General features: G+C 34.8%; 1 protein-coding gene across 5 annotated transcripts in view; it reads right to left on the bottom strand.

Moving 5' to 3' along the window:
• The window catches only part of Pde1a (phosphodiesterase 1A), a 385,391-nt gene extending 372,224 nt beyond the window's left edge, over positions 1-13,167 (bottom strand). For 4 of the 5 annotated variants that reach the window (XM_076865512.2, XM_077110267.1, XM_076865513.2 and 1 more), the window contains exon 1: positions 12,716-13,166. In XM_076865512.2, the coding sequence (XP_076721627.1) occupies positions 12,716-12,768 (53 nt within the window). In that variant the 5' untranslated portion in view covers positions 12,769-13,166. Of the gene's footprint in view, positions 1-12,715 lie in introns of all 5 variants that reach the window. The other variant, XM_076865510.2, reaches the window with a different exon arrangement.
• Positions 13,168-27,625: the final 14,458 nt, after the last annotated feature.

Genomic DNA, 27,625 nt, shown 5'->3' with positions numbered 1-27,625 from the left:
CTCAAATGTTAATTTAGCAATCACTTAAGAGAAGATAGCTGAGATTATAAGCAGAGACATTTCTGTAAGGGACTAGAGAAGTTAATAAGAAATTGACATTTAAAAGACTAATGAGTAGAAAAGAGATTGAATTTTTACTTGGAGTCAAAAATCTAAGGGAAAATTATTTTGAAAGGACATGTCTGAGTAACTCAGGAAGTTACAGAAACGTCACCTAAGTGTTGTACACTTGAGTCTTCAATATGGAATTCCAGACCTTCCCTAAGAGTCCTATTCTTAAAGGGAAAAATCCAGAAGCAATACTCCTCCTGGGAGTTCTAAGGCTACTCTGCTCAGACTTAGACCCATTGTTTAAGTGCTCCAATATTTAACAGATGTAGGTAGAACAACAAACTAATTGGCATAATCATTAGTTTTCTGAGTATATAACAAATGGATCTCACATAGAAACACTAGACATTTTGATGTCTGGCAAAGGAAAGGATAAAGGAAAAAAAAACACCAGGGAATGGAAAGGAGCACATCATATTGTCACCTAGACATTTATATCAGAAAAAAAAATAGAAGGAGAAGGAAAAGGAGAAGAAAACTTATTAAATGTAAGTTAAGGCCCTTCACCAGCTCTGCATTGACATAGCTTCCATTGAATGGAGCAGGGAGGCTAAATAGCCCACTGAGCTAAATTAGCATAGAGGGGAATAATGTGTTGCTAGTTAGAAGAAAGATAAAGCAGAACAAATTATCCAGGTGATATGCACTGATCAAAATTATTCAACTTTAGCTGCTCAGCTTCCACAATCAATTTATCTAAAAGCTGATACAGATGAATCAGTAAGAATTTTTATATAATATTTAGCTTAAAGATCAATTTAGTAAGCTGTTTAGCTCTCAGAATGTGGTCAGAAAGTATTTCCATTTTTTCAATTAGCACTGATTTGGGGAAGGTTTTTATTAAAGCAAGCATCATGAACTAATGAGTACAATTTAAACAAATTGTGTCTCTATAACTATCCACCACATAAAATATTCTAAATATTTGATTCTTAAAAAAGAAAACAATAACCTTCTAAGGGCATTATATGATTTGCCTAACAGACTTAGGATTTTTCTTCTCAGAAAATAAATTCTTAGTATAATAGTTCAGAAAAAAAATTCCAATGAAGTTAAATATTTTATGTCCTTCAAGAATGGCCACAATTATGCTAAATTTTAAAAAGTGAATATTCAGGATTTTGGATATTGGAAAATTCATGAAAAGCAATGCCTAAATATAGATTAATAGGATGGCTACTCTTGGATTATTATTTTAGTCATTTCTACTAATGAAATCTAGCTCTAGTTTTTCACAACCTAGACGCCACATCCTTCACTATCTCAAGGGTCTTTCTGCTGCATAAGAAAATGTTGTTTATATTTTGAGAGCAACAAATCTCTTCTGTTTAGAAACACTTTCAAAGCAAAAGCCTGAATTTGATCTTTCTTTTCCCTCCTTTCTTTATTTTTTCTGGAGAGAGTACTTCATGTCCTAAAATTCCTAGCATGTGCATCATATGTGACGTGACAAATCAATGTTTGTGTACTCATCACAGTAAATCATATTGACAGTGATAATTTACTTTGGGTCAGTTTTTCCCCTTTCTCCACCTCTAGAAGAAAAATATCAAGTATTAAGCAATTCTAAATAGCAAAAAATATATATATATATATATATGGAAATTTAAATCATTTCCTTGGCTAGAACTAATGGACCAGGCCTCAAAGAGACTCATACTACTGGTCTGGCATATGCATTAAGGTTTCCTAACATTGTCTGTTATGAAGATAAAATCTGTAATGGCAATCCCTTTGTTCTTAAGGCTCTATACAATAACACTATCATTATTCAAAACATATTACTTGCAGATTTTGAATTGCACACTTTTCACTAATTGTAAATTTAAGGGTAAAGCTTTGAAAAAAAAATCTCTTCAGGATGAAATGTAGAGAAAGGCTCAAGAGCTAGGTATTAGGCTGCTAAGCTTGTGTGCAATGACACCTGGGTGTGATAATCCACACAGAACTTCCATCTGTTATTTCTTAATTTACCCTCAGCTGTTTCAATAATGTGACATTGTTCATTGTTTCTCAATCTTTTCAAAATATTTCTTCTTCCTTTTTTTAAACTCACACCATTACAGTTATGTAATAAAACATTACTCTCTCAACTAGGCAACTTTGTTTGGCTAGCTTCTCGAGAGGAGATGAAAAATGTTAACTGTGGAAAAATTTTGGGGGGCAGACTATCTTCAGATAATATAAATAAGAAATTATTAAAGGAAAAAAATATGAGCTGTAGGGAAATGAATTTCAGAAAAATTAAGGAGGTATATTTGGGGAAAATTTAGGGGAGGAAACTTAGTTTTTCTTTGAAATACTACTTTCTAGGGATATTAGTAAGGATTATGCATAATTGGAAAGTTTTGAGATGTTTTAAAGTAGATAAACTCAACTTTTGCTGAAAAACTTCTAATATGCTTTGTAAACTTCTAATATGCTTTGTAATTCCCTAAGAGATGAATGAACAGGACAAGCAGATTAACCAAACTTATGTGATGCTTTTGTTCAGATATCTCAGGGGGATGATGTTCTATGACAAAAGGGCATTTTAGAAATGCTGAGCTCAGGAGTTCAGCTCATTGGACTTATCATTTTTGACATTAGACCACACAGGTGACAGCACATATTTACAAGATTCATACAGCATAGCCCTTGACTGTCTTTCTTTAACAAAACTTTCAGTCACACATCTCTCCACTCAGAGATGAAAGGTTCTATGCTGGTCAGGAGTCTAGTCTCCCTATTCCCCAAATTTTTCCAAACATTCCAGTCACTTCCATATTCCCAAGCTTTATTCATGTTCTACCATCTTCCAGATGCCCTTATCCTTCTTCCCTTTGCCTCTCAAACTCCCATTTCCCCTTTGAAGGTCATCCTCAAGTATTCTACACTGCATATTCTACGTGCTTCTCTTTAAGGCTATAACTGTCAAACTTGTCTGTGTACTAGAAGATGAGGGAGTCTGAGAAAAACTGACTCCTGGATCTCACACAGCTCTTTTAATATAAGAGGTTAGAAATATCACCTGAACATTGGGATTTTAAAAATCCCCCAGTGATGACAAGACATAGCCAATGTTGAGAGTCACTGCTTTGGAGTTCATGGGAGTTTGCTTCTGTTCTTAATTGACCTATATCATTTTAAAATGGTGCTTAATACTTTTTAAAGGAGAAAATTAACCCTCTTTATGTTCACAAATCCCCTGAACCTAACAGAGTTTTTAATGGAAAATAGAAAGAAGGAAGGAAAGAAAGTTTAATTTCCAACAATGATGCTGATGTTATTAAAAGATTTTCCAGATTACTCTGTTCTTCCATTTCTAAGATTAATTACATATTATTTATACCATTAAGGAAAGTAGGTACCAAATCTCAGTTTGGATCAGCACAAAATGGAAATTCTCTAGAAATACGCCAAAGCTTTCTACCTCAGACCTAGTGAGTCAGAATCTCTGTGGCAAAAACTGCAGAAGCTTATTTTGATTTTGTTGGTAAGCTGCCATTCTAATGTCAATAGCAAACAAATTCATTTTGTTAATCACTAATTCAAAAGACAGGCTATATAATTTGTTGCTTTTTACAAAAATATTTACCTATTATAGTGGTTTGGGGAGGATTCAGTCACAGAAAACATTACCATACATCTATCCCATAAATAAATATTTTAAAGAAGATAATAAACCTCAATCTCAAGAGAATACACATTATGGATGTGACTCGAATCAAACTCAAGTGTACAAGGAGGCTTTATTTTATTATTACTATTTACAAAGCTTTCTTTCTGTGTCATAGTATTAGTTATAAATGGGATTGAATTGCCCAAAATTATGTAATAAATCACATTCAGCTTCTATTAAAATAACGAATTTCTTCAAGTGTGTTAGCATGACACTTGGTGAAAATCAGTTATCCAAAAGGAACCAGGAAATGTGGGCAGTCATTATCAGGGTAAGAGCTCATTTTTTAGGCAATTAAGTAAGACTTTTAACTTATTAAAACTTTTTAAACCAGGAATCTCAGGCATGCTGTGACCCTGAAGTCAGTTGAACCACATTTGACCCACAGCCCATGTGACAGTCATCTGGACCTTCTGCTCTGTTAATATGTTTCCTATCCTCACTAGTCACCCCGACCAATTTATAACATGAAAGAAAGTTTCAATTTATATGCTCTCTTCAGTGGCTGAATGAACAATAGATGAACTAAAGAAAAGAATAATCAGAAAAAGCACACACACCATCATAGAAGATTTACTGCATTAACTGCCATAATCGTATGTGCTTCTCTGTGTCTCTATCTTCTGATATTATGTTGTACAGTGTCCTCTTGCTCCCACTTTGGGTTGGGCCCTGTGACTTTACATTTCCAATGGGACAGCAGCAACTTAATCAGACTTGGAATCTTAAAAAGGTGTTTCTACTTCCCACAACTATAATGAGACCTGTCCAGGCTAGCCTACAGGATAGCCTCATTGAGAGACACAATGGAAGAAAGCTGTCAAGGAACCAAGGAACCCCCTTATCACCCAGCCCACAGCAAACCCACATCTGGCCCAGGTGCATGAGAAAGCCCCACTGAGATCACCCAAGCCTTTTTCACAGACCAGCAGAACCACTCATCCCACCCACCCGCCAAGGTACTTTTAAGCCATGATATTTGGGGAATATTTATTAATAGCAAAGCTGATACAATTGTCTTCATTGTTTGAAAACCAGTCCTTTGAAAGATTGTGGATCCTCCTTGTTCCAGTTCTACTAAGGAGAAAAAAGTTGTATTGGTAGGAAGACAAATTTCAATTTAAGGAAATATTCTCTAACAAGTCATAGTTGTTTGAAGGTGGAATGAGCTAATTTTCATTAGAATAAATCAAGTCAAGGTTAATACACATCCATATATTCATTCAAAAACTATGTATCATCTTTACTTTTAATGCTACAAAATTATATCTAAGTAATCAGTACATGTATGTGGTAGAGAATATTTGCTTTTTCATTATGGATAAATGTTAGAAATAAGAACCAAATACACATTTCCCCTGTAATCCTCTTGGACATAGCTGCCAGAATTCCCAGCAAATCTTTACTTAAAACTGCCATTCACCCTAGAAACAGAGAGATGATAACTATGTGAATCTAACAAAATAAATTATTTATCCTATCATTCATTCATGTCAAGGGTCACTAGCTAGCAGTGTGCAGCTGGATTTTGTTTAGTCTTTCAGTGTTTTTCTTTTTTTAAAAAAAAAAAGATAAAGTATATACTTTTTAATTCTGATCACCACTGTTCCTCACAAATCCTATTTCACATATTTATAATACCAAACTGAACCCTTTAGGTATTTAAGTTTAAAGACGTGGCTTAGTACTTACTTATGAAACACATGTCTCCTAAAAGTTATGAGAAATACAGATGAATGAAATGTTGATTTAGCCTTAGGAATGTTAGAGGTTGTCTGGAGAGAGTATAATTACTTCTATCAAGAAATTATGACAAAATGAAGGGGTCTGTGCCATAAAAAGATATAGATAAAATGCCACCGGATCTTCCAGTTAGAAACAACTGGATGGCACTAGAATAGACAGCAAAAGCACAATACGTGGGCCTAGACATGAGCAGGTCCCTTTTGTTCTTTGAATGTTGTTTCACATTGCTCTAACATAGCTACTGTTTTGGGTCTAAGCCTTTGCAACATAACATTTATTGGAGTTCTCTAACAAGTGGGCCCCATATCCCTGCTCTCATCCAAATTTTGATTAAATGATGTAATTTAGAAGTGACTTGGCCTAGTGGGATTTTCCTTTCCTTCCTCAATTAGGAATCCTGAGATTGTCACTTTCATGTGTTGCTGACATAGCCCTACTGTTTTTCATTACCTTTGATCTTTAACCAATTTGTTTTGAACTTTTTGATCCTGAAAAGTCAATATTGATATATTCAAAGCTGAAGTGATTTCCATAGTAAAAGCCCATAATTTTTAATGCCTACAAAACAGTTGGTTAATAAATATATAATTAATGATTGCATATCTGTTTAGTAAATTCTTCTAAAAATTACATCCTAAAACATCAAAGTCTGGAGTCATCAAAACACTAAAAGTGAACATCACTTTGACTCAGAACTAATGCTTCTTCTTCATAACCAAAGGCAGGGCTTCGATAGAGCAGGCATGGAGGCCACACAGATAACAAATATGAAGTATTATCATCATTTCCTTCAAATGAACTAACTTGCCCATCCACTTTCAGCAACTCCAATTCAGGAAATGTTGAATTTTCCTCAATTAGAGTTCATATCCAAGTGACTGTAATCAAATACATAAATAAACTGAAGCTTTCCCATGAGAACAAACTGTCAAAACTATGTATGTCCAGTCACAGAAATGAAGAGTCTGAGTTTACAAATGCTGCAGACTTCTTTAAAGCTACTCTCTCCCTTTGGACCTACAGGTCATCTTTCAAGTAAGTACCACAGTATGACTGACCCACCCTCCCTTCCTTCCTTCCTTCCTTCCTTCCTTCCTTCCTTCCTTCCTTCCTTCCTTCTGTGTATAAAAAGCTGATTACTCAAAATATAAAAATTTCCAGATGATATAAAACTATTAAATCATTGTACCTGAATATTTTGATTTTCCTCATTTCAGACATTCCAAATCTTTATATAAAAAGTCATTTGTAAATCACACCAGCACCCCAGATAAACACAACATCCCTACTCTACTTAGACACAATGAGGTTTGCATAGCTCCTAAAGAGAGACTTTTCCATGCTTCAAACTACTCCCTGCTCTTCCTACACCCCAAACCATGAATTGTCAATTTCATACCTCTTTCTGGAGTTTCCCTGAAGATTGTATGTATGTGACTTGTCTACAAATACAATAAGGGTTCAATGAAAGGTAGTTCTTAGGATTAATATTAATACCTGCAGCTACTGCTGCTGCTGCTGCTAATGATAGTGAGTTTATTGGAGAAATTTTAAATGTGTGTTGACTGTGGATGAAATAATACTGGAGGGAGTAAATTACTTACTGCATTACATTAAAATGTATAACAAATTAGTTTATCAATTGATGATGACCACTTAAAGGTACTTTTGCAACTAGAAAAATAAATAGGTATAGTAAGGTCTGATAATTTTTTTCATGATGAACATTACTTGCCTTATATTCAAATGTGTTTTTGTTTTGGTCTTTGAATTTATTTTAAAGACCAATTTGTGTCTGCTGCTTGTGCTATAAATCATAAAGGAGCTTTAACTCGCAGCACTATAACACCTGAGCTCAACAAAAAACATTAATTTTTAATAAACATGTCTGCTATAAAATAAATGTGTTCTTCTATTAATCAGTATCATGCCCTACAGTGTTATAAACTTTATATTCATTACCCTATGTTCATTTTATAAGTGTATTTTTTCACTCTAATAATAAGGAAAAATAACAAATATAATTGCTTTGTTCTGTCAGTTAATCATCACTTGTATAAAAATCATCACTCACATTTTTTTTTTAATCTCTAAAACTGAATTTCCAATGACCATGTTACCCTAACAGGTAAATTCATGTTCCTTATTTCTCTTTCTGTCTCTCTTTTCTTTAACTAAAAAAATTCCCAATCCATTTTATCTTACAGCCAAACACTGGTAAAAATATTTTTATAAAGAGAGAATTACATTTATTTCAGATTTGATTGGCAGAGCTTCCTATGAGAAAACTTGTTGCATAAAAAGAGGGGATATTTATGTATTATACCACTTCATCAGTACATTATTAATTATTTTTCTATGTACTTTCTTTTCACTTGGATGACTTTGTACCATTTTTTTCTCTGTCTAAAGCATGTACTTCTGATGAAAGAAAGGTGTTAGAGAGACGCTTAAATCAAAGAGAATCATAAAAACATAAATACAAAACAAAAATCCAAAAATGTATCATGATTTCTTTACATTTTGAAGTGAATTTTATGTTTTATATTATTTGTTCAGGTTTTTAAAAACTATCCTCAAAGCACTATGGAAGTTAGTCCAATGTTCCTCCTTATTCATGCATAAAAATATGAAATATGGTGTTGTCTTTTCATGTTAGCAATTTCAGCTTAGCTTTGATATTGAGCTAGTGAAGGAATAGACAGAAATGATTCCAGTCTGAAACGTTTATGATTTTAAATATATAATGGATATTTATGATAAATGTATAACATGGCTTATTCTATTCCTATATAAATAATAAATCTTGAACCTTGAAATTAGAATTCAGACACCACAACAGGCCACTAACCACTCCCAGGAAGCCCCAAAACAAAATTAAGGTCTTTTTCTAGTCTTTCTTATTGCATTCTACTGCTTTCTACATTTCAGTGTGAAAGGAATATGTCTGCCAAAAACACTCTCAGAATTCCACCACTAACAGATACTTGTAAAAATAAAACTTTTGAAAACACATAAAGAAAAGAAACGGCATGTACTAAATGATGCTAAGATCCCAATGTGATTTTCATTAGTCTTGGGCTCTGGCAGCATACCGCTTTAGTGTCTCAGATCCCAGATTAATAGACCAGTCCTCAATGCTAGGGCTGATGAAGAACCATTTGCACAGTTTGATATTACTTGTGACTTTTTAGTGTTACTTCTAACGAAAAATCACCACGAAAATAACTTTTGAACACTAAAAAAAGGTTAAAAAGTTGTTGGTTCCAAAGAACACTATATAAAGTTTAGCCTGTAAAAATAATTTCCATTTATTTTTCAAATTCTTTTTTTTTCACTCTTTACTTCTAGAAAGAATTTGAAACAACAAGTGCAAAGGTACACATAATAGAATTGAAAAAAAATGCAATGTCAAATCAAATTGGAGGAGATCATTCTAGTAAAATCCCAGATAACTCTTCATGGAAATAAAATTCAGATGAAAAGTCTTTATACAGGTACAATATTTTTTTGAGGAGAAATAGATTTTTCTTTATATCACAATCTAAGGTTGATTTACAGCATGTGTATATTGAAAACTTACTAAACAAAATGAGTATACAGTAAGATTGAAATGTTTTCATTTATAGTTCTACTGAAGTTACATTATGGTTCTTCACTTGAATGTGCTATGTAATATTAAAACATAAACTGATGACTTGTTTGCATAAAGATAAATTATTATAATTGCCAGAGATAAACTTCTCTAGTAATATAGAAAAGGAAGTTTTTAAAAGCCTGAAGTCATGTGTCCGTGAAAAACATTTAATATTAAATGTTGGTTTACACCTTGGATTTTAAGGATCTATTTAATTTGATTATGTAAGTGCTGAGGGTCAGAACTCAGTGTTGTTGGTTGAAACATATTAAAATACTTTTTGTGATGTGTTTTCTTCCTAGGAAATGATAAAACTTTAAGTGTTTCTCTTGCGTAAAAGGAGACTCATCTAGACAAGCCTAAAACTATAAGAGCATTTGCAGAAAGAGCTACAAAATATGTTCAAGAGTTACCACTTTTAAATGCTCAGGGCTGAGTAGTCTCATTGATCCCAAAGTTCTGCGTGATATGCTAAAGCAAGATGATAGATGCTCCTTGATTAATGATTAAAGGAACTATGCCTTTGCTCCTTGCTTTACAGACATGATATGAAAATATGAATCTAAAATGTCCAAGGAAGATGTTTTAAAAATAGACCGGTAACTAACTATGTGAGATGATCTGGGAATCTTTATTGTAGGAGGCCTAGACATTCTTAGATACTGTATCAGAATAATGTCAGATTCCTCCCAGCCTTCTTGGTATCTCATTCAGCCATGGAATTTAAATGAACACCATCTACTCCAAAACTCTCATCTTACTTTTTCCACTTGAGAGATGAGTTCTATTTTGTGAAATTTAGGGAAATTATGCTATTGGTTGATTTTTAATTACTTTTTAAAGAAATAAGTAAACATCTTGATCTCTTCTCTCTCAGGTAATTTAGATATGCAAATTAATTATTCTTCAGATCTGCTTTCCCAGGACACTATTATCTCTTTTGTGACACATCATCTGATTGTACCCTTGTTACTTAGGTAAGTACTAGATGGTACGTCTAGGGAGCTCAAAGTCCCTCAAAGAATACCAAATGAGTTGAATTAAATGCAAGGGTTTAATTAGAGGGGGGTGGGAACACAGCTTATATAGAGAAATTTGGAATGGTGTCAAAATTCAGATATTTCTAAACAAAAATCCCTGAGCTGATCTGTATCAATGATTGACATTTAAATGAATTGTTTATAAGCAACCAAGTTGTGGTTATTGTTTTTGTTTTGTTTTGTTTTTTTGAAAAATTTCTTTTAATTTTGTAATTGGTTTCTCTAGCACAAGTGAAACATTTGCTAATCAAGTGGATATCATAACCCATGTGCAAGTCCCTTAGGAAGTACAGCACAGACAAGGATATAATAAGAAGGAAAGGTCTGGTAAATGGATCTCTGACCAGAAAAGTCAAGCCTGAGAAAGATGTCTCAATGTGAGTCACTAGGCAGTTCAGGATAGCCAAGGGGACAAGATACCTGTCCAAGAAAGCCAACAAAGAAAATGAAATGTGGCAGGCGATGAAAGCAAATGTGCCAAAGGCAAGCCTAATCCACTTACCAGCTTGCCAAAGAGTACAACTAGCTATCAGGATGTCAAGGCTGTATTTTACTGAGTATCAGCCAAAATTCTCTCTGAGGAATTGTGCCTAATTATTTGAATTCAATTCTCTTTTCCTCATCCCCATCAAACCCTAATCAAAGCAATGCCAATTGTCAAGGTGCCAGCTGATCAATAAATTCCCAATTCCCACATCTAGCCTTGACCTTCTTTTATTAGTTTTGTTTTAAAACAATTTTTTCTGGTATAACCTTTCTGGTAGCTACCTTTTCTCTTTTAGATTAACTGTATCAAGAAGTCATCATTTTAATCTACTAAATTTCATTCTAGTTATCTGGGCAAAGAATATCAATTTTCACAAAGGATCTGTTCTTTCTATCAAAGTCAACCACCACATATAGTGCAGTTAGATTGCAATACACCTGCAAGTAGCACCTAAGTATACAGTTCATTAGGACTGAGTGTGGATTTGGCATGGAGACCACCTGCCTCAATCCCAAGCACTCCCCAGTGGGATAATACATCATCAGTAATGGCTAGGTGACCTGTTTTTGTTTTTTTTGTTTTTTTCCAGTACCTTGCTTTTCCAAACTACTATGAGTGGTCTGTTTGAGTGGTATCTTATTGGAGTTGAATTTGGAATCATCAGTGCAACTATCCTGCCTTTTTGAAATCACATGTGCACTTGGGAAAAAGTAGAGATTAATTACTTAGGATAAGGAGAAGTTTTGAGGAAATTTGGCAGGTGAATTCACATTTGGGAAGTCGTTCTGGATTTTTTATTATTATTATTTACTGCAGTTGCTCCATAGTATTTGCAAATACATATTTAAGTAGGTACAGATTGTGATATTAAATCCACTGTATGAATTTAGCATGATGCCCTGGTTTAAATCCCTAGTACTGAATAAAAAAAAAATCATAAAAAGCATATGTATAAACTTAAGTATAATTTAGGGTCAAAGAAGTATTTAAAAGAAATTTGCATTAGCCCTGTTTTAGCATTATGAAAGTATGTTGTTTTTATTAGTAATATTGTAGAAATCTTTAATACACAAAAAAATGGTCACACTTAACATAATTATAGTCTTTAAAGTCCACTATTATTCATTATGTAACAACCACAGAATGCCAGGAATTCCATCCATATACTTTATTATTCTGTATTTAATTCTAGATCAACAGCCAGTGGTTGCAACTTGACTTTAACACTTTCTATTGATAATGTTTAGAATATTGCCTTGGGAAAACCTAAAACTGATATATAATTCTTTCTTTTTTAAAAAAAAATCTGTTTTATGAGGAAGCAATTGTTGTGTTTATTTTCTAGCTACTTTAAATTTACTAAAAGTACATAAGCTGAGGAATCAGGAGTTAAAGAATCAATGGAGAAGTTTCTTCTCCCACAGAGAGTGTCCTTTCCTCCCAAATAAAACCTTAGCTCAATACTTTAATCTTTACCCACATTTTGCCTGGCCACAGATTTTTCCCACAGTGTACAATGTTTCCTATTGCCCCATTATTTCCTGAACTGTTGGTCTGATATTCCTAAATGAGCTATAAAACGGGAACTCTAGAACAGTAGCTCTCAAGTTCAAATTCACCTCACAAAACATCACTTCAGAAAGATCTAGCATTTGCAGCACTAAAATACTGCCCCTGAGTGTAATCAGTTGAAAGAACCAAGCACAATATTTCCTATTCGGAGGGCTGTGCCACAGCCCTCAGAAACAGTGAGGGATTGCATAATGTTTCAAAAGTTTTTTCCAGTGCAGTGTCACTCGTGTGCTTGAATAGTTAAGATTTTTTAAAATATATTTTGAGGAGTCGATAGGAGCTTCAGTACAGAGTTTCAGAAAATAGAAAATAAAAGGACTCCTTCAGCATGCACAAAGTTAACTTCAGGCATTCTTCATTGTTTTGCTGTATCTTACTGTGCAAATTCCCAAGTTAAGGATGAAGGAGAGAAAGGACTGTTCCTGAGAGCCCTTGAGCCACCTGGGACTAACATTACTCACCTAAAGATGGGTCTTTGGAGATGTTTCTTCCTGATTGTGACGTGGTCATCCATTTAAAGGTGAAAGTTGAACTTCTTCCTGGAAGCCACTCCAGAAAATCCAGGGAGGGAATGTGGAAGCTTATCCTGATCTATCGTGCTGCAAGGAGGCCAGAAGGAAAAAGTGGTTTCCTCTTTCTCTTTTTGGGTGCTGGGAGAAAACTTCCCTGCTCTCTGCCAGCTGAGCAGTGTGTCCATAGAGGCCACATAAGACAGGCACGTTGGGGCACTCCCCCACAGAGCAGGGTGTGCAAAAACCACCAAGAGTCACGTTGATATGGGCCAGAGGAGCCTACGGGGCCCTCGGAAACAGAACAAAACAAACAGAAAACTGCCTACCCCAAGTGTCACCCAGGTAGGAGCTCCCTAAGTTATTGCAGCAGCCATGAGAGCGCTCCTTCCACATGCTGGTCAAGCTCGGAAAGGATAAGTCCCTCCCTGTCTTTAAAACAGCCTGTTCTGAGGCTCAACTTTTTTTCTTCAAAATAAAAGTTGTACAGCTGGTTCAGCAGTCCCATGTGAGTACCCTCTGAAAAAAAAAGTTTGTCCTGTTAAAATAAGAACTGTATACAAATTAATGAAGAAAGATGGGCTCGGGTTTCAGGGCTGGCTCTGCTTCAAGAGATTATAATTATTTTACAATCTTGCTTTTATTCATGCTGGATGAAGTGTGGAGACGGCTCATCATTTTTGGCACTTGTAACCTAATAACCTGCACTTGGCTCAAGTTGAAGATGCCATTACACTGATAGAAGCCCATGTGAGGCTTGCCAGAGGTACAGAAGTTAGAAAAACAAAAATTGCTCAATTCTGTTGGTGACATTGTACCTAGTTGTCTATATCCAAAAGAGGCTTTCCAACTAAGAGGAAGCACTGCAGAAAAAGAAATGAAAACACATGCATGCATACACACACACACACACACACACACACACACACACACACACATAAATCCCCCAAACAGCCTGAGAGTCCAAGGTTTTATTATATGATGGAATTTGAATTTATAAAAATAAAAGGAAAGACAAGAAGGTATAAAAGATAGTGTGTGAACAGCTGAAAATAAATGACATTAAAAACTGTTTTATTTAGAAAACTTAGTCTTGCACTGCAGGAACTCTTATTCTAGCTCCAGATAATGTGAATTCTCATTTTTCAACAAATCCTGTTTTGGAGACTTTCCTGATGGCTAACAAAGTTCCTGCTCAATCAATAATGCCATAAGGTTCCAGGCCAGAGGTTTGGTATGTGATAAAACAATGATCTCAAAGCATGGTTAAAATATTTTAAAAATATACATTTAATGAAGGAGGAAAATGAGCCACACACATGCCTTTAGCTGAATGATCCATGAAAACAAGAATCAAGTGTCACAAAGAAGGACAGGACCTGTAGTCCTTTGCACTATCCAAATACTTCTGGAAGAGCAAGAATACCTTTTGATTGAGACAAGGAAGGAGAGGAGAATAACAGATCATTGTCTTTATCAAGAAGTTCTAATTCAGAATAGGAAATGTAGTCAGTCTGAGAGCACTAATAACAAAATGAATGGGTTCTAGTTCTAGTTGTATCATGAACATGCTGGATCACTGGCAAATTTCTTGACCTATCTGAGCCCTGGTTGACTTGTTCATAAAATGAAGTTATCATATTAATTAAATTATACAGTTCTTTTCTATCTGTTATGGTACTATCATTTTATTTACAAATATCATTAGTTTGCTTCTTGTAAATAAGTTAACATGGAAGTTCTGATGTCTGATACTGCAAAACCTATACACATAACCTGTAGACTCATAAATAAATTAATTTTATATTACATGTATTTATATAGATATTTATTTATATAGTGACATCTAAATCAGTGTTTCCACCATTATCACATATGTTCTATGCAGCAGTTAATTATGGAGACCACCTACATTCAAACTTGCTGTGGCTTTCTTTGTTATGTAGGAAGGTGCACAAGTAAAACATTGTGCAGTTTTCTTGAAAGTTTTTTTGCATTTGTGAATAGAATTTAACTTCTGTGGTCATGGTTTACCTATCTTACTATCATTTTAACATAAAAATTCCTCCTGAGGGACAATGCAAGAGAATTATCTCAAAAACTTTAAAAATTAATTTTGTCTACTTTTAAATTAAAAAATGTAAGATTTTTTTTCATAAATATGATAGAAGAAACTCAAAACAAATACCTATAAACAACTAGCCAAGGTGCAATTTGAATAGCAAGCCAAGTATGCTAACATGAAGCTAAAAGACTTGATTATCAACTGAAGAACCTGAAAGTTGATAAATTAATCATAGGGAAATCCATAAGATCTTCCTTATGATGGACATATATATTTTCTCTTAAGTGATTAAGAGAGATAAGTTAAAGTTACATATGCAATAAGCCATATTTAAACCCCAATCTCAATGCCAAAAATAAAAGTAAAAAATACCTACAAATATACATTTAGCACAAAGAAAAAAATATCTACTTAATATGTTTTTATTAGCTTTTTCTCAAAGAGTACTTAAATTGGATATTGGGAAGGAAAGTTTCCTTTGCTGACTTAGTCAGTTTTTCACATGATATTCAATAAGATGAAAAGACCTCACTATTATTGCTTAAGTTACAAAAATAATTTCCTATATTAACACAACTGTGCTGTACAAAATGCTAAAATTTATGGCATAAATAACCAGGCTAACTCTGTTATAAAGTGGACTAAGTGTAATTTATTATGAAAAGTTTTGTTTTTCTGGAGGCAGACATCAGAAATGGTGTTTATATTTTTCCTGGTAAAACAAATGCCTGTCTTAACACCTCTCTCTCCTCTCTCTCTCTCTCTCTCTCTCTCTCTCTCTCTCTCTCTCTCACACACACACACACACACACACACACACATATTCACACTCACACATACACACACACACATATACCTCAAACATATATAACACGCTCGCATACATCCCAAATCCCCTCAGCACTGTTAAATACAGTCATAATAGGCAATTCAGCAAATATTTAAACACTCAGCTGAAACCAATATACCCATCTTAACTACCACATTTTGTGTGATAAAATAGATGGATCAATTCATATGACTTCCAAACCAAAAGTATACTACAAGTGTCTCTCAATGATCATGGTAAACAGGTGAGTTTTTTCTTTTTCTTAATCATTACTGCTTGTTCTCTGGTTCTGTAATACTCAAGTGACAAAGCATTCAATGGCGGAAAGATCGTTTGATATTATGCACCCAAGTGACAGGAAATTAATATATCAGCAAGTTGTCTCTTTAACCATAGAAGTTTAGCCAAATCTGAGACCCAGCGTGTGTTTTTCTTGTTTTCAACATAGTTTAACACAATGTCACAAGTTACACATTTAAAGCGATTTTAAATTAAGTGGGATAGGGTAAAGGAAATGCAAGAAAGAAAGGATTAGATGGTATTTTAGGTTTTATCAATATATATACATAAATATTATCATTTTCATTTTTGAAAAAAAAATCTGCTTCTTTCCCTTTTGCCTCTCATCTTGCACCATGGTTAAAGCTAGCCTTCAGTATGATTAGCATATCATATACATTGAACTTCATTTCAGTCATTCCCAATTTTTTATTTTTTTGACATATCACATATGAAGGATGAAATAAGTGTACATGTGATACTGTACATTTGATACTGCCCCAGAAAAGCACCTAGACCTCAATGTAATTAAAATACATGTACATTAAATTCAGGCAATACCATAATTCTCACTTGCCTGGACTATAAATATTGTATCAGGAAAGGGAAACATTATTTGGTCAACTGAACCATAAGGTGAGTGGCAGTGCATGAATCATTCCTGGTGTACTCAACTCAGCTCTGCCTTCCCCCAGTGGCAAAAAGTTATAGCAGCAAGTAAGAGTTGCAACCTTTCAGAGAGAACTTAAACCTGATCTATCCTTTCCAGGTAAGTCATTCAGAGCTTTCAGCATTTCATTCATGTTTTATAATGAGCTTCTTGCTACAGCTTTCACAACTGATTAAGAAGTTAACATGGGTGTGGTAGAGCGATGAACTAGATAGTCCTACTACGTATATTGTTATGTAAGCAGGCACTCTGCTCCTGAAGTTGCTTGTGCTCTTTCTGGGCCATGTTTCACATTTCATGGAGAAAGAGGAGAATCAACTAATCACTCTAGGGAGTGTCTATTATCCTAACCCCCTACTCTACTTAACTACCATAGAATTGCCCATTACGTTCTCAATGCTCATAAGAACCAACTCTAGAAACTGGGCCTTCTGATATCAAGGTGAATGAAATAGGCTAATTGCAGAATATTTTCTATCAAGATCTCAACAGAAGATCTATTCTATTATCAAGAACCCTGGACTCATATTAAAGAACATATATTTGAACACCAGCTCTAGCATCGATTTTCTCTGCAATTCCCTATCTGATGTCAGTTTCCTCACTACTCAAACTAAGTTGGGCCAGATGAACTCCAAGGTCCTTTCCTGCTCTGAAATTCTGAGACTCCCTCACTGACTCTATGACAAAATGCAAGTTATTTAAATTTAATGTCCAACCAACAGAATACTTCTCATCCACATTGTTGTAGAATTTTATATATAATTTAATATAGTACATTATTCATATATGAAAATAAATTGCAGCATCTTTATTTTTCCTGATTTTACTCTTTGCTTTTTTATGACTTCAACTTTGAACTACCTTCACTAGAAGGTAAGCTCCACAGAGGCAGGGACCAGGGTCTGTTTATTTATTTATTTTTGGCGGCGGGGGGTGGGGGGGAGTACCAGGGATTGAACTCAGTGGCACTCAACTACTGAGCCACATCCCCAGAAATATTATTTTGTATTTTATTTAGAGACAGGGTCTCCCTGAGTTGCTTAGAACTCCTGCCTCAGCTTCCCAAGCCGCTAGGATTACAGGCATGTGCCACCATGCCCAGCTAGGGTCTATTTTATTCTGTGTGCATGGTATATAAGAGACACTTAGTGGTTATTTCCTAAATATGTTAACATATAAAAAAAGTAATCATAAAGCCATTTGTCATCTTCTTATATAAGTATTATTTTTCAAAAATTCAGTCATTTCTGGTAAAATGTTCAGTCTTTTGTATTTCCTCCTATCCACTGTTTTTGTTGTTGTTGTTGTTTGTTCTTTGTTTGTTTGTTTCCAAGGAGACAACTGAGTTTATAAGAAGATGAGGTAGCCTTGTGACTACACCTGCAGGTCCTTTCTCTCCTTGTGTACCCTGGTCTTCACAGTGTCCCTTGTCTGTCTACAGCCCAAATCCATGGCTGCTCTATTCATTTGACTCATTCAGGGAAGAGGAGTCATTTCCTGCTGGCAGAGCCACGCTGTCTTCCCTAATGCTGCCAGTTCCTCTAAATCTCACCCAGATCCCCTCTCTGGATGTCAAGTGAAACTATTAACCCTTTGGCATCTGTGTAGGATCCTCTGACCCCTTGCAGTGAGCATTGCAAGATCTTGACAGATACATTGTCCCATCTCAACTGAACTCTGGGATCCCTACAGGACTGGAAGGGTTTCTTTAGATCTCTATTCCACACAGGCACTGAGGAAGGTTTGGGATTGGCCACATTATAATTCATAGCTAACTCTGAGCCACAGCAACATCCTCTCTGCTTCAGGCTTTCACTGTCAAGTGAATATGTTCCTATGCTAAGATTTCATCTTACAGGTAAGATGTAAGATGACCACTTGTAGAAAATACTTTTTCTTTGAGTTCTCTTTTCTGTGCATCTGTGCATTTCCAGGGCAGAAGAGATGAGCTTTCCTATGCTTTATGGCAGAAAAATCTCTGGATTTGTCTCCTAAGTACCCATTGTCCATTGTATATAATAAACCTAGTGTACAAGTCTGTCAACTTTAGTGAGAACAAAGCCTAGATTGCAGGACTATTGTGTTACACAACTCATTAGTGAATACCCAAATGGTGAGGTATTCAAAGCTGAATTTCTTTCTTTCTTTTTTTTTTTTTTTTTTTTTTTTTGTCAGTGGACCTTTATTTGATTAATTTATTTATATATGATGCGGAGAATCAAACCCAGTGCCTCACAAATGCTAGGGGAGCACTCTACCACGGAACCAAAACCCCAGCCCTCAAAGCTGAATTTCTTATCTATCTTTGCTAACATCATTTCCACTCCCTACCCCTGCATGAGGCAGATGGAGGCCTCTGATGACAGGAAAAAAAAAAGGTAATGGCAATCAAAATGTAAAAAAGAAAAACAATGTCCCCCATTATATTATAAAGTTTTTTACTTGTTCATTTTAGTGGGCACACAGTGAATATACTGACCATACTGTCATGTCAACCTGCTACCTGATCTGGCCCTCACCTCCCTCTACTACATCTCAAAACTCTGATCTTTTGACCCATTCCCTATCAAGTGCATTGGCTTCTTTTCCCTCAAACACTCCATATATTTCCTGCCTCCTGTGTACATGCTCTTGCCTCTATTTGAAACTCTCTTAGTCCTACTCCTTTGGATTTCAGTGGCAGTGTTTCCTCTTCAAACAGGAATCTCATTTGACAACACCATCAGAAGTTCATAAGATATTGCATGTCTTTGTTTCCCTCATAATCTGTGTGTATCACAATCTATGTAATTATTTGTTCACAAATTCTTCACCTCAATAAATAAACTCATTCCACAAAATGTGCTGAGGAAAAGATTAGAACATTTAACTCTTCTTGATTACTGTAAAAATAAACCTACTCAAGTTGTACTTAAAATATATTTTTCCTCATATTTATGATTGTAAGAACCTAAAAATAGACTATTACTGATCCCTGGCAATGCTTCAAGTACTTTTATGTGTTTCATCTTGAAATATTAGTCATTACACTATTTCAGATCAGAAGCTTTACATATCTGAGAACAAATACAATGGTGTCTTAGTCCACTTCATGCTGCTATCATAAAAGGCCTGAGAGTCAGTAATTTATAAAGAAGAGAATTTTATTTTTTCACAGTTCTGGAGGCTGGGAAGTCCAAGATCAAGGTGCCAGTGTCTGGTCTACTGAGGGTCTTCTTGATGTGTGCCCTCATGACAGAAGACAGAAAGAACAAACTAACCCAATACTGCACAAAGCCACCTTTAGAGGGCCTTTAGTCCCTCCTACTGAGGATCTTTTTCTACCAGCTTGGTGACCCCTGAATTTTGGAGGTAACAAATTATACACATAGTAAATGGAAATACTAAAATTGATGATACAACTGAGAATCACTTTCATAATGGTTCCCAATTTCACCAAAAACATTGTCTTTTTTGAATGGATGGGGAGGGAAAGTACAGAGTCTATTCAGTGCATAGTTTTAAACTAGATTCTTTCAACTTTTTGAAGTTTGTGGTCTACATATTCAATAACAAAATATATTTTTTATTATTTTCTAAAATAAATCAGGAAGTCCAATTTATATCTTCTAGTGACAAGGAAAAGCTGTTCGCCTGATTGGCTAACTTCCCAGCCATTTATATCCGGCAGAACTGAGCCTTCTACTTCATAGAGTAGAAATTCCTTTGTCAGTGGAATGTGGAAGCAGGTCAGTTAACATTTGATTGGCTCCAATTAGCACTCCTACAGGTTCTGACAGCCTGTAGAGCTGGCAGGCAGACAACTTCCTTTGAGTAGGGTGACATTCTGTGAACACATCAACAACAACAACAGCGGAAATCATGGAAAACAGATTCTCATAGCCAAACACCCACCACTCAGTATGGAACCAAGCAATATACAAATCTACTGGAAAAGGAAATGACTGTGGTATATTGGGAGTTAAAGGAACATTACCAAAAAAAAAAAAAAAAAAAAAAAAAAAAAAAAAACCTCCTTGATATAAAATTCCCTTTGAGTCAGAAAAAATTCAGAAGAAGAAGGTACACAGGGGCCTGAAGGAATTAAAGATATTCATCAAGCAGACCAAGAGGACAGGCAGGCAGAGTTTCAAAAGCCCTGAGCACCGTGATGTAGAGGGCACATTACCCTAAAGAGTTCAAGATGGACCCACCATCACCTGAGAGGAAAGGTTGTCATCAGAGAAATAATTCATGTGATACCACAGTTTAAAAGCATACAATTCAGAGGTTTGCTTACTCTCCCAATATGGTGAATATATTCTTATCTGCAGTTCTCCAGTTAGCAGAAAGTTGTTTAAAAGTAGCTGCACAGTGAGGTTGGTTTGTTTCCTGCTCAGCTCCTAAGTCCATCGCTAGTTCATCAACAACGTAGCTTCAGGACTTAGTCATCATTAGCAGCTTTCCTCTGAATTTTGTTTTCAAACTGACCCTAAATTCAAATAGTAGTGTTTTATTTTAATCTTTCTTGAGCTTCCAGGAATGTCTATGAGCAAATGTGCAGAACTACCACCAAGAAATGAATTGAATCAATGTCACTAAATGGAAAATTCCTAAATGCTGACCTATTGACTTCTCCAGGCTTTAAGAATTAGACAGCAATAGAGATAATAATGACTCACACTGACTTTGAATAGAAGTAGTCACTGAATTAGCCAAACTTTCAGTAGTTTGTATAATAGGATCTGTGTGAATAACCCAGATGTATAGAAGTAGGTCACCATCCCTGTGCCTTTCTAAAACAAAAATGAGTTATCAGTAGGGAGCATAAGTATAGATGATATATTTTTATACCCTTATATCTATTCATGCCTCAAAAAATTCATTCCAGAATCAGGTTTGGTGGCACGCACCTGTAATCTCAGTGGCTCGGGAGGCTGAGACCAGAGAATGGTGAATTCAAAGCCAGCCTCAGCAATGGCGAGGTGCTAAGGAACTGAGTTAGACCCTGCCACTAAATAAAATATAAAATAGGGCTGGGGATGTGGCTCAGTGGTTGAGTGCCCCTGAGCTCAATCCCCAGTACCAAAAAAAAAAAAAACGAAAACAACAACAAAAAACTCATTCCAGCTTAGCTTTGCTCTTTGCTTCAACTGACTATTCTCCACACTCCAGCTCTATTGTAATGATTTATTCTTGCTAATCTCCTCTAAAATTATCTTATTTTTCATATCCATTTATCATTACTATCAGTTGTTCTATGACAAACTGTCACCATAATTTATTTGTACATTCATTTTATTAATTCTTTTTTAAAATTCTTTTTAATATTTAGTTTTTGGTTGTAACTGGACACAATATCTTTATTTTACTTATTTATTTTATGTGGTGCTGAGGATCAAACCCAGGGCCTCCCACCTGCTAGGCGAGCAGTCTACCACTGAACCACAATCCCAGCCCCTCATTTTATTAAGTCTAAATTCAAATTCCAAGCAAGATTAAAACTGATCAATCACATTTTCCCCAAGCCTGGCACTGGACACATTGGCCACTTGCATTATCTGATGCATGGCCCACTACTAGAAAAGAATACTAGAAATCAAGTTTAAGAAATTCTGCATCTTTTTTAACATTGTGAAACTTCATTTTTCTATGTATTCCTGAAAAATAACAATCTCCTCTCATCTGATCTTTTCTCCACCTAACACATCGGAAAGTGTGGAAGCAGGAGAGTTTGACGTGTGCTTACCAGTTGTCTACTGTGTGCCAGGCACTATATATGTGCTATTTCAGTTAGTTCCTCAGAATACACCTAAAAGGTAGATTCACAAATGTTCATTTCACACTCACGGAAACTACAGAGTTGAGAAAATTCCATAATTTGCCAAAGGCTGTGCAGTTGGTATGTTACCACAACAGGACTTGGATCCAATTCTGTCAGCTGCCAACAGCTTTGTTCTAGCTAACATATTGCACTGCCTCTCCTTGATCATATTCTTAGTTTTAATAGCAGTCCTAAAGAAAAACAGCATCTTAGCTAACCATACCTTTAAGAATATGATTCTTGGATAATCTGAATTTGGTTGAACCCTAATGGCAATTCAGTCTTGATTTCAAAGACATGTTAGTTTGATTTGGGTTATTCTCATGACATAAGCCTCTTACAAACATGAATCAGTGAACCAAGAAAAGCAGAAGACTAAATATTTAAAGGCTTTATAGTATAAATCTTATCATTTACTCTCTGTTTGATCTTCACCAAACAAAAGTGGATAAACACAACTTTTGGTGAAAACAGCACTGTGAAATTCCAGGAAAAAAAAATAAGGTCAGAATAAGCTTTAAAATGAGGTTGTGCAATGACTCTTCAGTACTAGAGCATGTGTTTGTGAGACAATTCTCTCTCTTAAAAGTGTGTCAAAAACAACTCAAATCATTAAAAAAAATAATAATTGATTGATTAAAATTCCCTACATCATAAGATATTTCACCTTCACTAAAATGAGATGGGCCCCATTCATAGACTTATAGAGCTCAGAATTACTTGAGATTATGTAGAGCCTACATTCTACTAAAAGAATCACTGTCATTTATGGAACATAAACTCTCTACCAAAAACTGCTGAATGCTCCACAAACCCAATCATACTGAATTTTTCTGAAGACAGTCTGGGTTATAAATTAGTATCTAGCATCTCTATTTTAGAGTTAGTTGAAATTGCACAGCTAGGACTGGCAAAGCGAAGGTTTGAACCCAGAACTTATCCAACTAGTGCCTCCCATGTTTTACCTTGTTTCCCTTTCTCAATTCCTTACAATCAGTTTGTAATTTAATCCTCACTCTCTTCTCTTACTCCTGTTTCATTAATGATCTTTTTCCAAAGATAAGCTCAAGTCAACAGATTAGATTCAATTGAATAGAATAGAACGATCAATTCTATCTTTCTTAAGGTTGTGGGGATTCCAAACACACTCTCAGTTGTGCAAATACAGAACACTCCTGCTATTTTGAAAGTATGTATTGATTCAGTATAAGAACTCTTGGATATCTACTTTTTGATCTTGAGATAATGAGTTGATATTAATAGAATAATAGATTCCTGGAATCTGAAGGGACCTCCAAGATCCAGTTATTCACCCTCCCATCAACTACAGAATTCCTCTCGCTTTTTTTCTCAGGCCAGCTCACCCTCAATTGTCTCTGAGGTAGAAGAAATGAATCTTCTGTTCTCCTGATCTCCAACCTTAAGAATTTCATCTCACTGAATACTATTTGTATTTAAAGATAAAACTTATCTTGCATCAACTTCTGTATCCAAAACTAAAGAAACAATACACTATCCCAACAATAGAGTAAAACTGGCTGTGTGAGACTTACTGAGGAGTCTATTTTGGTCTCCAACAGGGCCATATCTAAGGCATATTAAAAGGTAAACTGTGATTTTTTTTTTAGATAAATTTTAATCCTTTTTACTACCTTGGAAAGTAGCATGGTGAGCTCCTCTGCCAGTGAGATAAATGATGTGCCATGTGTTCAAAAGGATAAAGTTTAAAAATTATATAATCTGCTTTTTAAGGAATTTCAATATAATTCAGTAAGTGCATTCATAAAATAAAATGTATACAGAAAGCTCAGAAAGAACAGAAGATTTATAGAGGAAATTATGCTATTTTAGCAAATTTCAGCCAGTGATCAGAAACTCACCAGGGAAGGACTGATTATCAGAAACACTAAGTGGTGGAAAGATAGTTCTGTCAAAAATAGGTAAAACACACACACACACACACACACACACACACACACACACACACATACACACACACACAAGGTTCAATTACCATTATTCAGGAAGGGGCAGGTATCTTGCTTGGTATGAGTTGGGGTTAAGTGTGGAGGAGAGTGGCAATAGATGAAGCTGGAAAATAACAGACCAATGCATATATGCCATACTGTGGAGCTAAGGCTATATCAATAGGAAATGAGGAGACATGGGTGGGCTGCTCTCAGGGAAGTGGCACCTTCTGCTTTGCAGTTTTGGAAGATCTCACTTGTAAAAATATAGGATCTATAATTTGAGGATTACCAGTGTGGGTGCAGGGAGATCAGTATAAAAAAAAATGTGTTAGGGTAATCTAGGTAAGAGATAGTTATGGTTTGAAGTAAGACAAAGGCATTAATTTACATATTCAGGAGAAATCAAAGGGTACAAAGCATAGGGCTTTGTGAATAATTAGGTGTACTGAGAAAGAAAAGGATTCCTAGATGATGCTGATGTTTCTGGCTTATTATCTGTAGAATGATGTAAAACGACCCAGATTGGTAGTAAGAAGAAAAAAGATGGAAAGTTCACTGGAGAAGCATATTGAATATGCAGTAAGTACCAAAGGAAGGTCCAAGTGGAGAGGCGGTTGAAGTGGTGCTGGGTGAGAGTGGTTATGAAAAAGGAAAGTCAGCTATGGAGATTAAATGTGGTGTTGGGGGAAGGCTGCCTACTTATGAAACTATAAACATGAATGTTCTTGTTTAGAGAAAACATGAAGAAATTTTTACTAGGTTTACCAAACAAACACTGCAGTCAATTGCACCAAAGGAAATAAAAGAAAGATATGGGCTAACTGTACAAATATTTGAGGTGACAGAAAGAAGAAATATGACTGTTTACATGACAACATTTAGCTTCAAGGTAGTTTTGTTTTGTTTCTACTTTGATGTTTTGATTTACAGTTTTTGAGCAGTGTTTCCTTTTGTGAGGACGAGTATAGGAACTCAATAGAGGGATGAATCCAAGAGAAGAGCATGACAAAGTTGTCCTGATTTTGTCTTTGTCAGCTTGGCATTGACTTGGATGAATTTCTTTTGTGGTCATTCCATGTACGGAAAGAATGACACTGTGCAGACCCTGGGCATATAACTCAAGTATGAAGAGGTTGTCTCCTAAACCTTCATATTCCTTTCCAAAAATGAATCCCAGTGTTCCCATTTTGATATCTGGGAGATAAGTGCCAAACTACAGCAACATCTATAGTCAATATTTGACATAATTTCTTTCCATCCTGATTTCCATAAAAACTTAACTGCCCTGTGTTTCATTAGTTAAAAATGGTAGTGTGAGGCAACTGACCTAACAAGGAAATCAATTCTGCCAATGTATTTGCAGATAACAAATACCTGCTATTCCATTCACAGACATTATTATCAAGAACCTTCTGGTGAGTAATTATGGCAGATTGATGGAACACTATTTGGTAATAGGTGCCCTTTATATTATATGACATAGTTGTGTATATTTCCTAACTATACACAGGTGTTATATATTTCCACTCAATTATAGTAAATTTGTTTATGATCTTATTCATGAAAAATAAATACACATTTTCTATATCATTTAAAAATATGTATATTCCAATTAAAAATATTTCTATCTTGAAAAATGAATTACCACACCTAAAATTTAAGGCATACTTTAATATTATGATACAATTTCATTTTTCTAAATCGTTTATCTATCATGCCAATAGTTTAAAATACCCTTAATTTCTTCCCCTGTTTAAAATGTTACTTTCATCCTACATTAAGTTTCATGTTTATTTGGCTCTCTCTTTTGATTTTCTGTGCTATTACTGCCGAGGTTTAATTACTATAGCTTTAATACAAATTTTCCCTTAGTTTTCTTCCTTTTCTCAGAAAATTTTCCATGGATTCAAGAATGCATAAATTTATAAATACATAAATTTATACATAATCATTTTTATAAAAAAATTTCTTGAGCAAATAAGTATAAAAGATAAAGGGGATCAGGGTTAGGAAAGTTTTTATATGGGAAGGAGGAAGAATAGAATATACCTTATGGCATTGGACAGATATATTTGTGGGTAACAGTATGAACTGTAGGATGGATAGATAGATACATACATAGATAGATAGATAAACAGACATACGGATGGATGGTAAGTGATGTATTGCCTTCTGAATAAAATGAGAATCCATGAGTCATTACTGATATAAATAAATGAATGACTACAGTGGGAAGAAAGCACTTCCTTACAGGAAAACATGAACTAATAAATACCAAAGGAATGATGGAGTTAGAAAATCATAAATATTAAAACTAGGAGTGAAAATCTGATGGGGAAGAAACAGGATATTTGTAGTCTTGAGGTATCTTTCTTTGAACTTCTAATTAATTCAGAGTTTTTAAAAAGTGGAACATTACTGTTATTACAATCACTATTAGGACAACCAACATTATGTGCCTCTTGACAAAACATAAAAATAAACTACTCAATTCAGTAGGAAAAAAAATTTTAATTTTATATGTCTAGAAATACTAGAAAAAACCAAGGTGAAGAAGAGTCTACCAATAATTATCTTGTATTCTGAAAATGTCAAGGTCAAAAAACACAAGGAAGGTTGAAGAACTGTTCCATATTCAAAGACTAAAGATATGTGACAACTAAATGCAATATATTATTTTAGATTTGACCCTAAGAATGAAATATCTATAAGGATATTATGGCTTTAAAAGGATTTTAAATTATATTGAATTCTTAAGAGTTCAAAAATAAATCAAAGGAAATGTATGATTCAGAATTATCTTGAAATTTTGTATCTTACAATAAATTTTGTTACATCAACACTTTATAATACTACCATACTTCAGAAGCAGGTTTAAAAACTTTGAGATACTGACTTCTGTATATTGCTTATGTTCATAGTGATTAACAAATGAGTAAATTTTTAAAAAGAGTAATATCTGACCCTTTTGAGCCAAACCAAAATGTCCCACCTTTACTGAGGTTTATCAAACCTCTTCAAGTGGATCTTCCAAACTTTCACTTACATATCATTCTTCCTCTAATTTTCCTGGGACATGCAAAACTTCTATCTTGGATAATAATTCGTGTGTACATATTATCTTTGATAGTCAAATAAAACCTCTTAAAGGTAGAATTCCCATTTGCTTAAAATCTCTCAGTCATTTCCTGATACCATCAAAATGGTGAAAATAGCCAGGGCCTGGAGTGCACACCTGTAATC

This window comes from Callospermophilus lateralis, chromosome 9 (assembly GCF_048772815.1).
Source record: "Callospermophilus lateralis isolate mCalLat2 chromosome 9, mCalLat2.hap1, whole genome shotgun sequence".
NCBI classification, from domain to species: domain Eukaryota; kingdom Metazoa; phylum Chordata; class Mammalia; order Rodentia; family Sciuridae; genus Callospermophilus; species Callospermophilus lateralis.
Note: the sequence above shows the minus strand (reverse complement) of the source record. Positions and strands in the feature narration are given on the sequence as shown.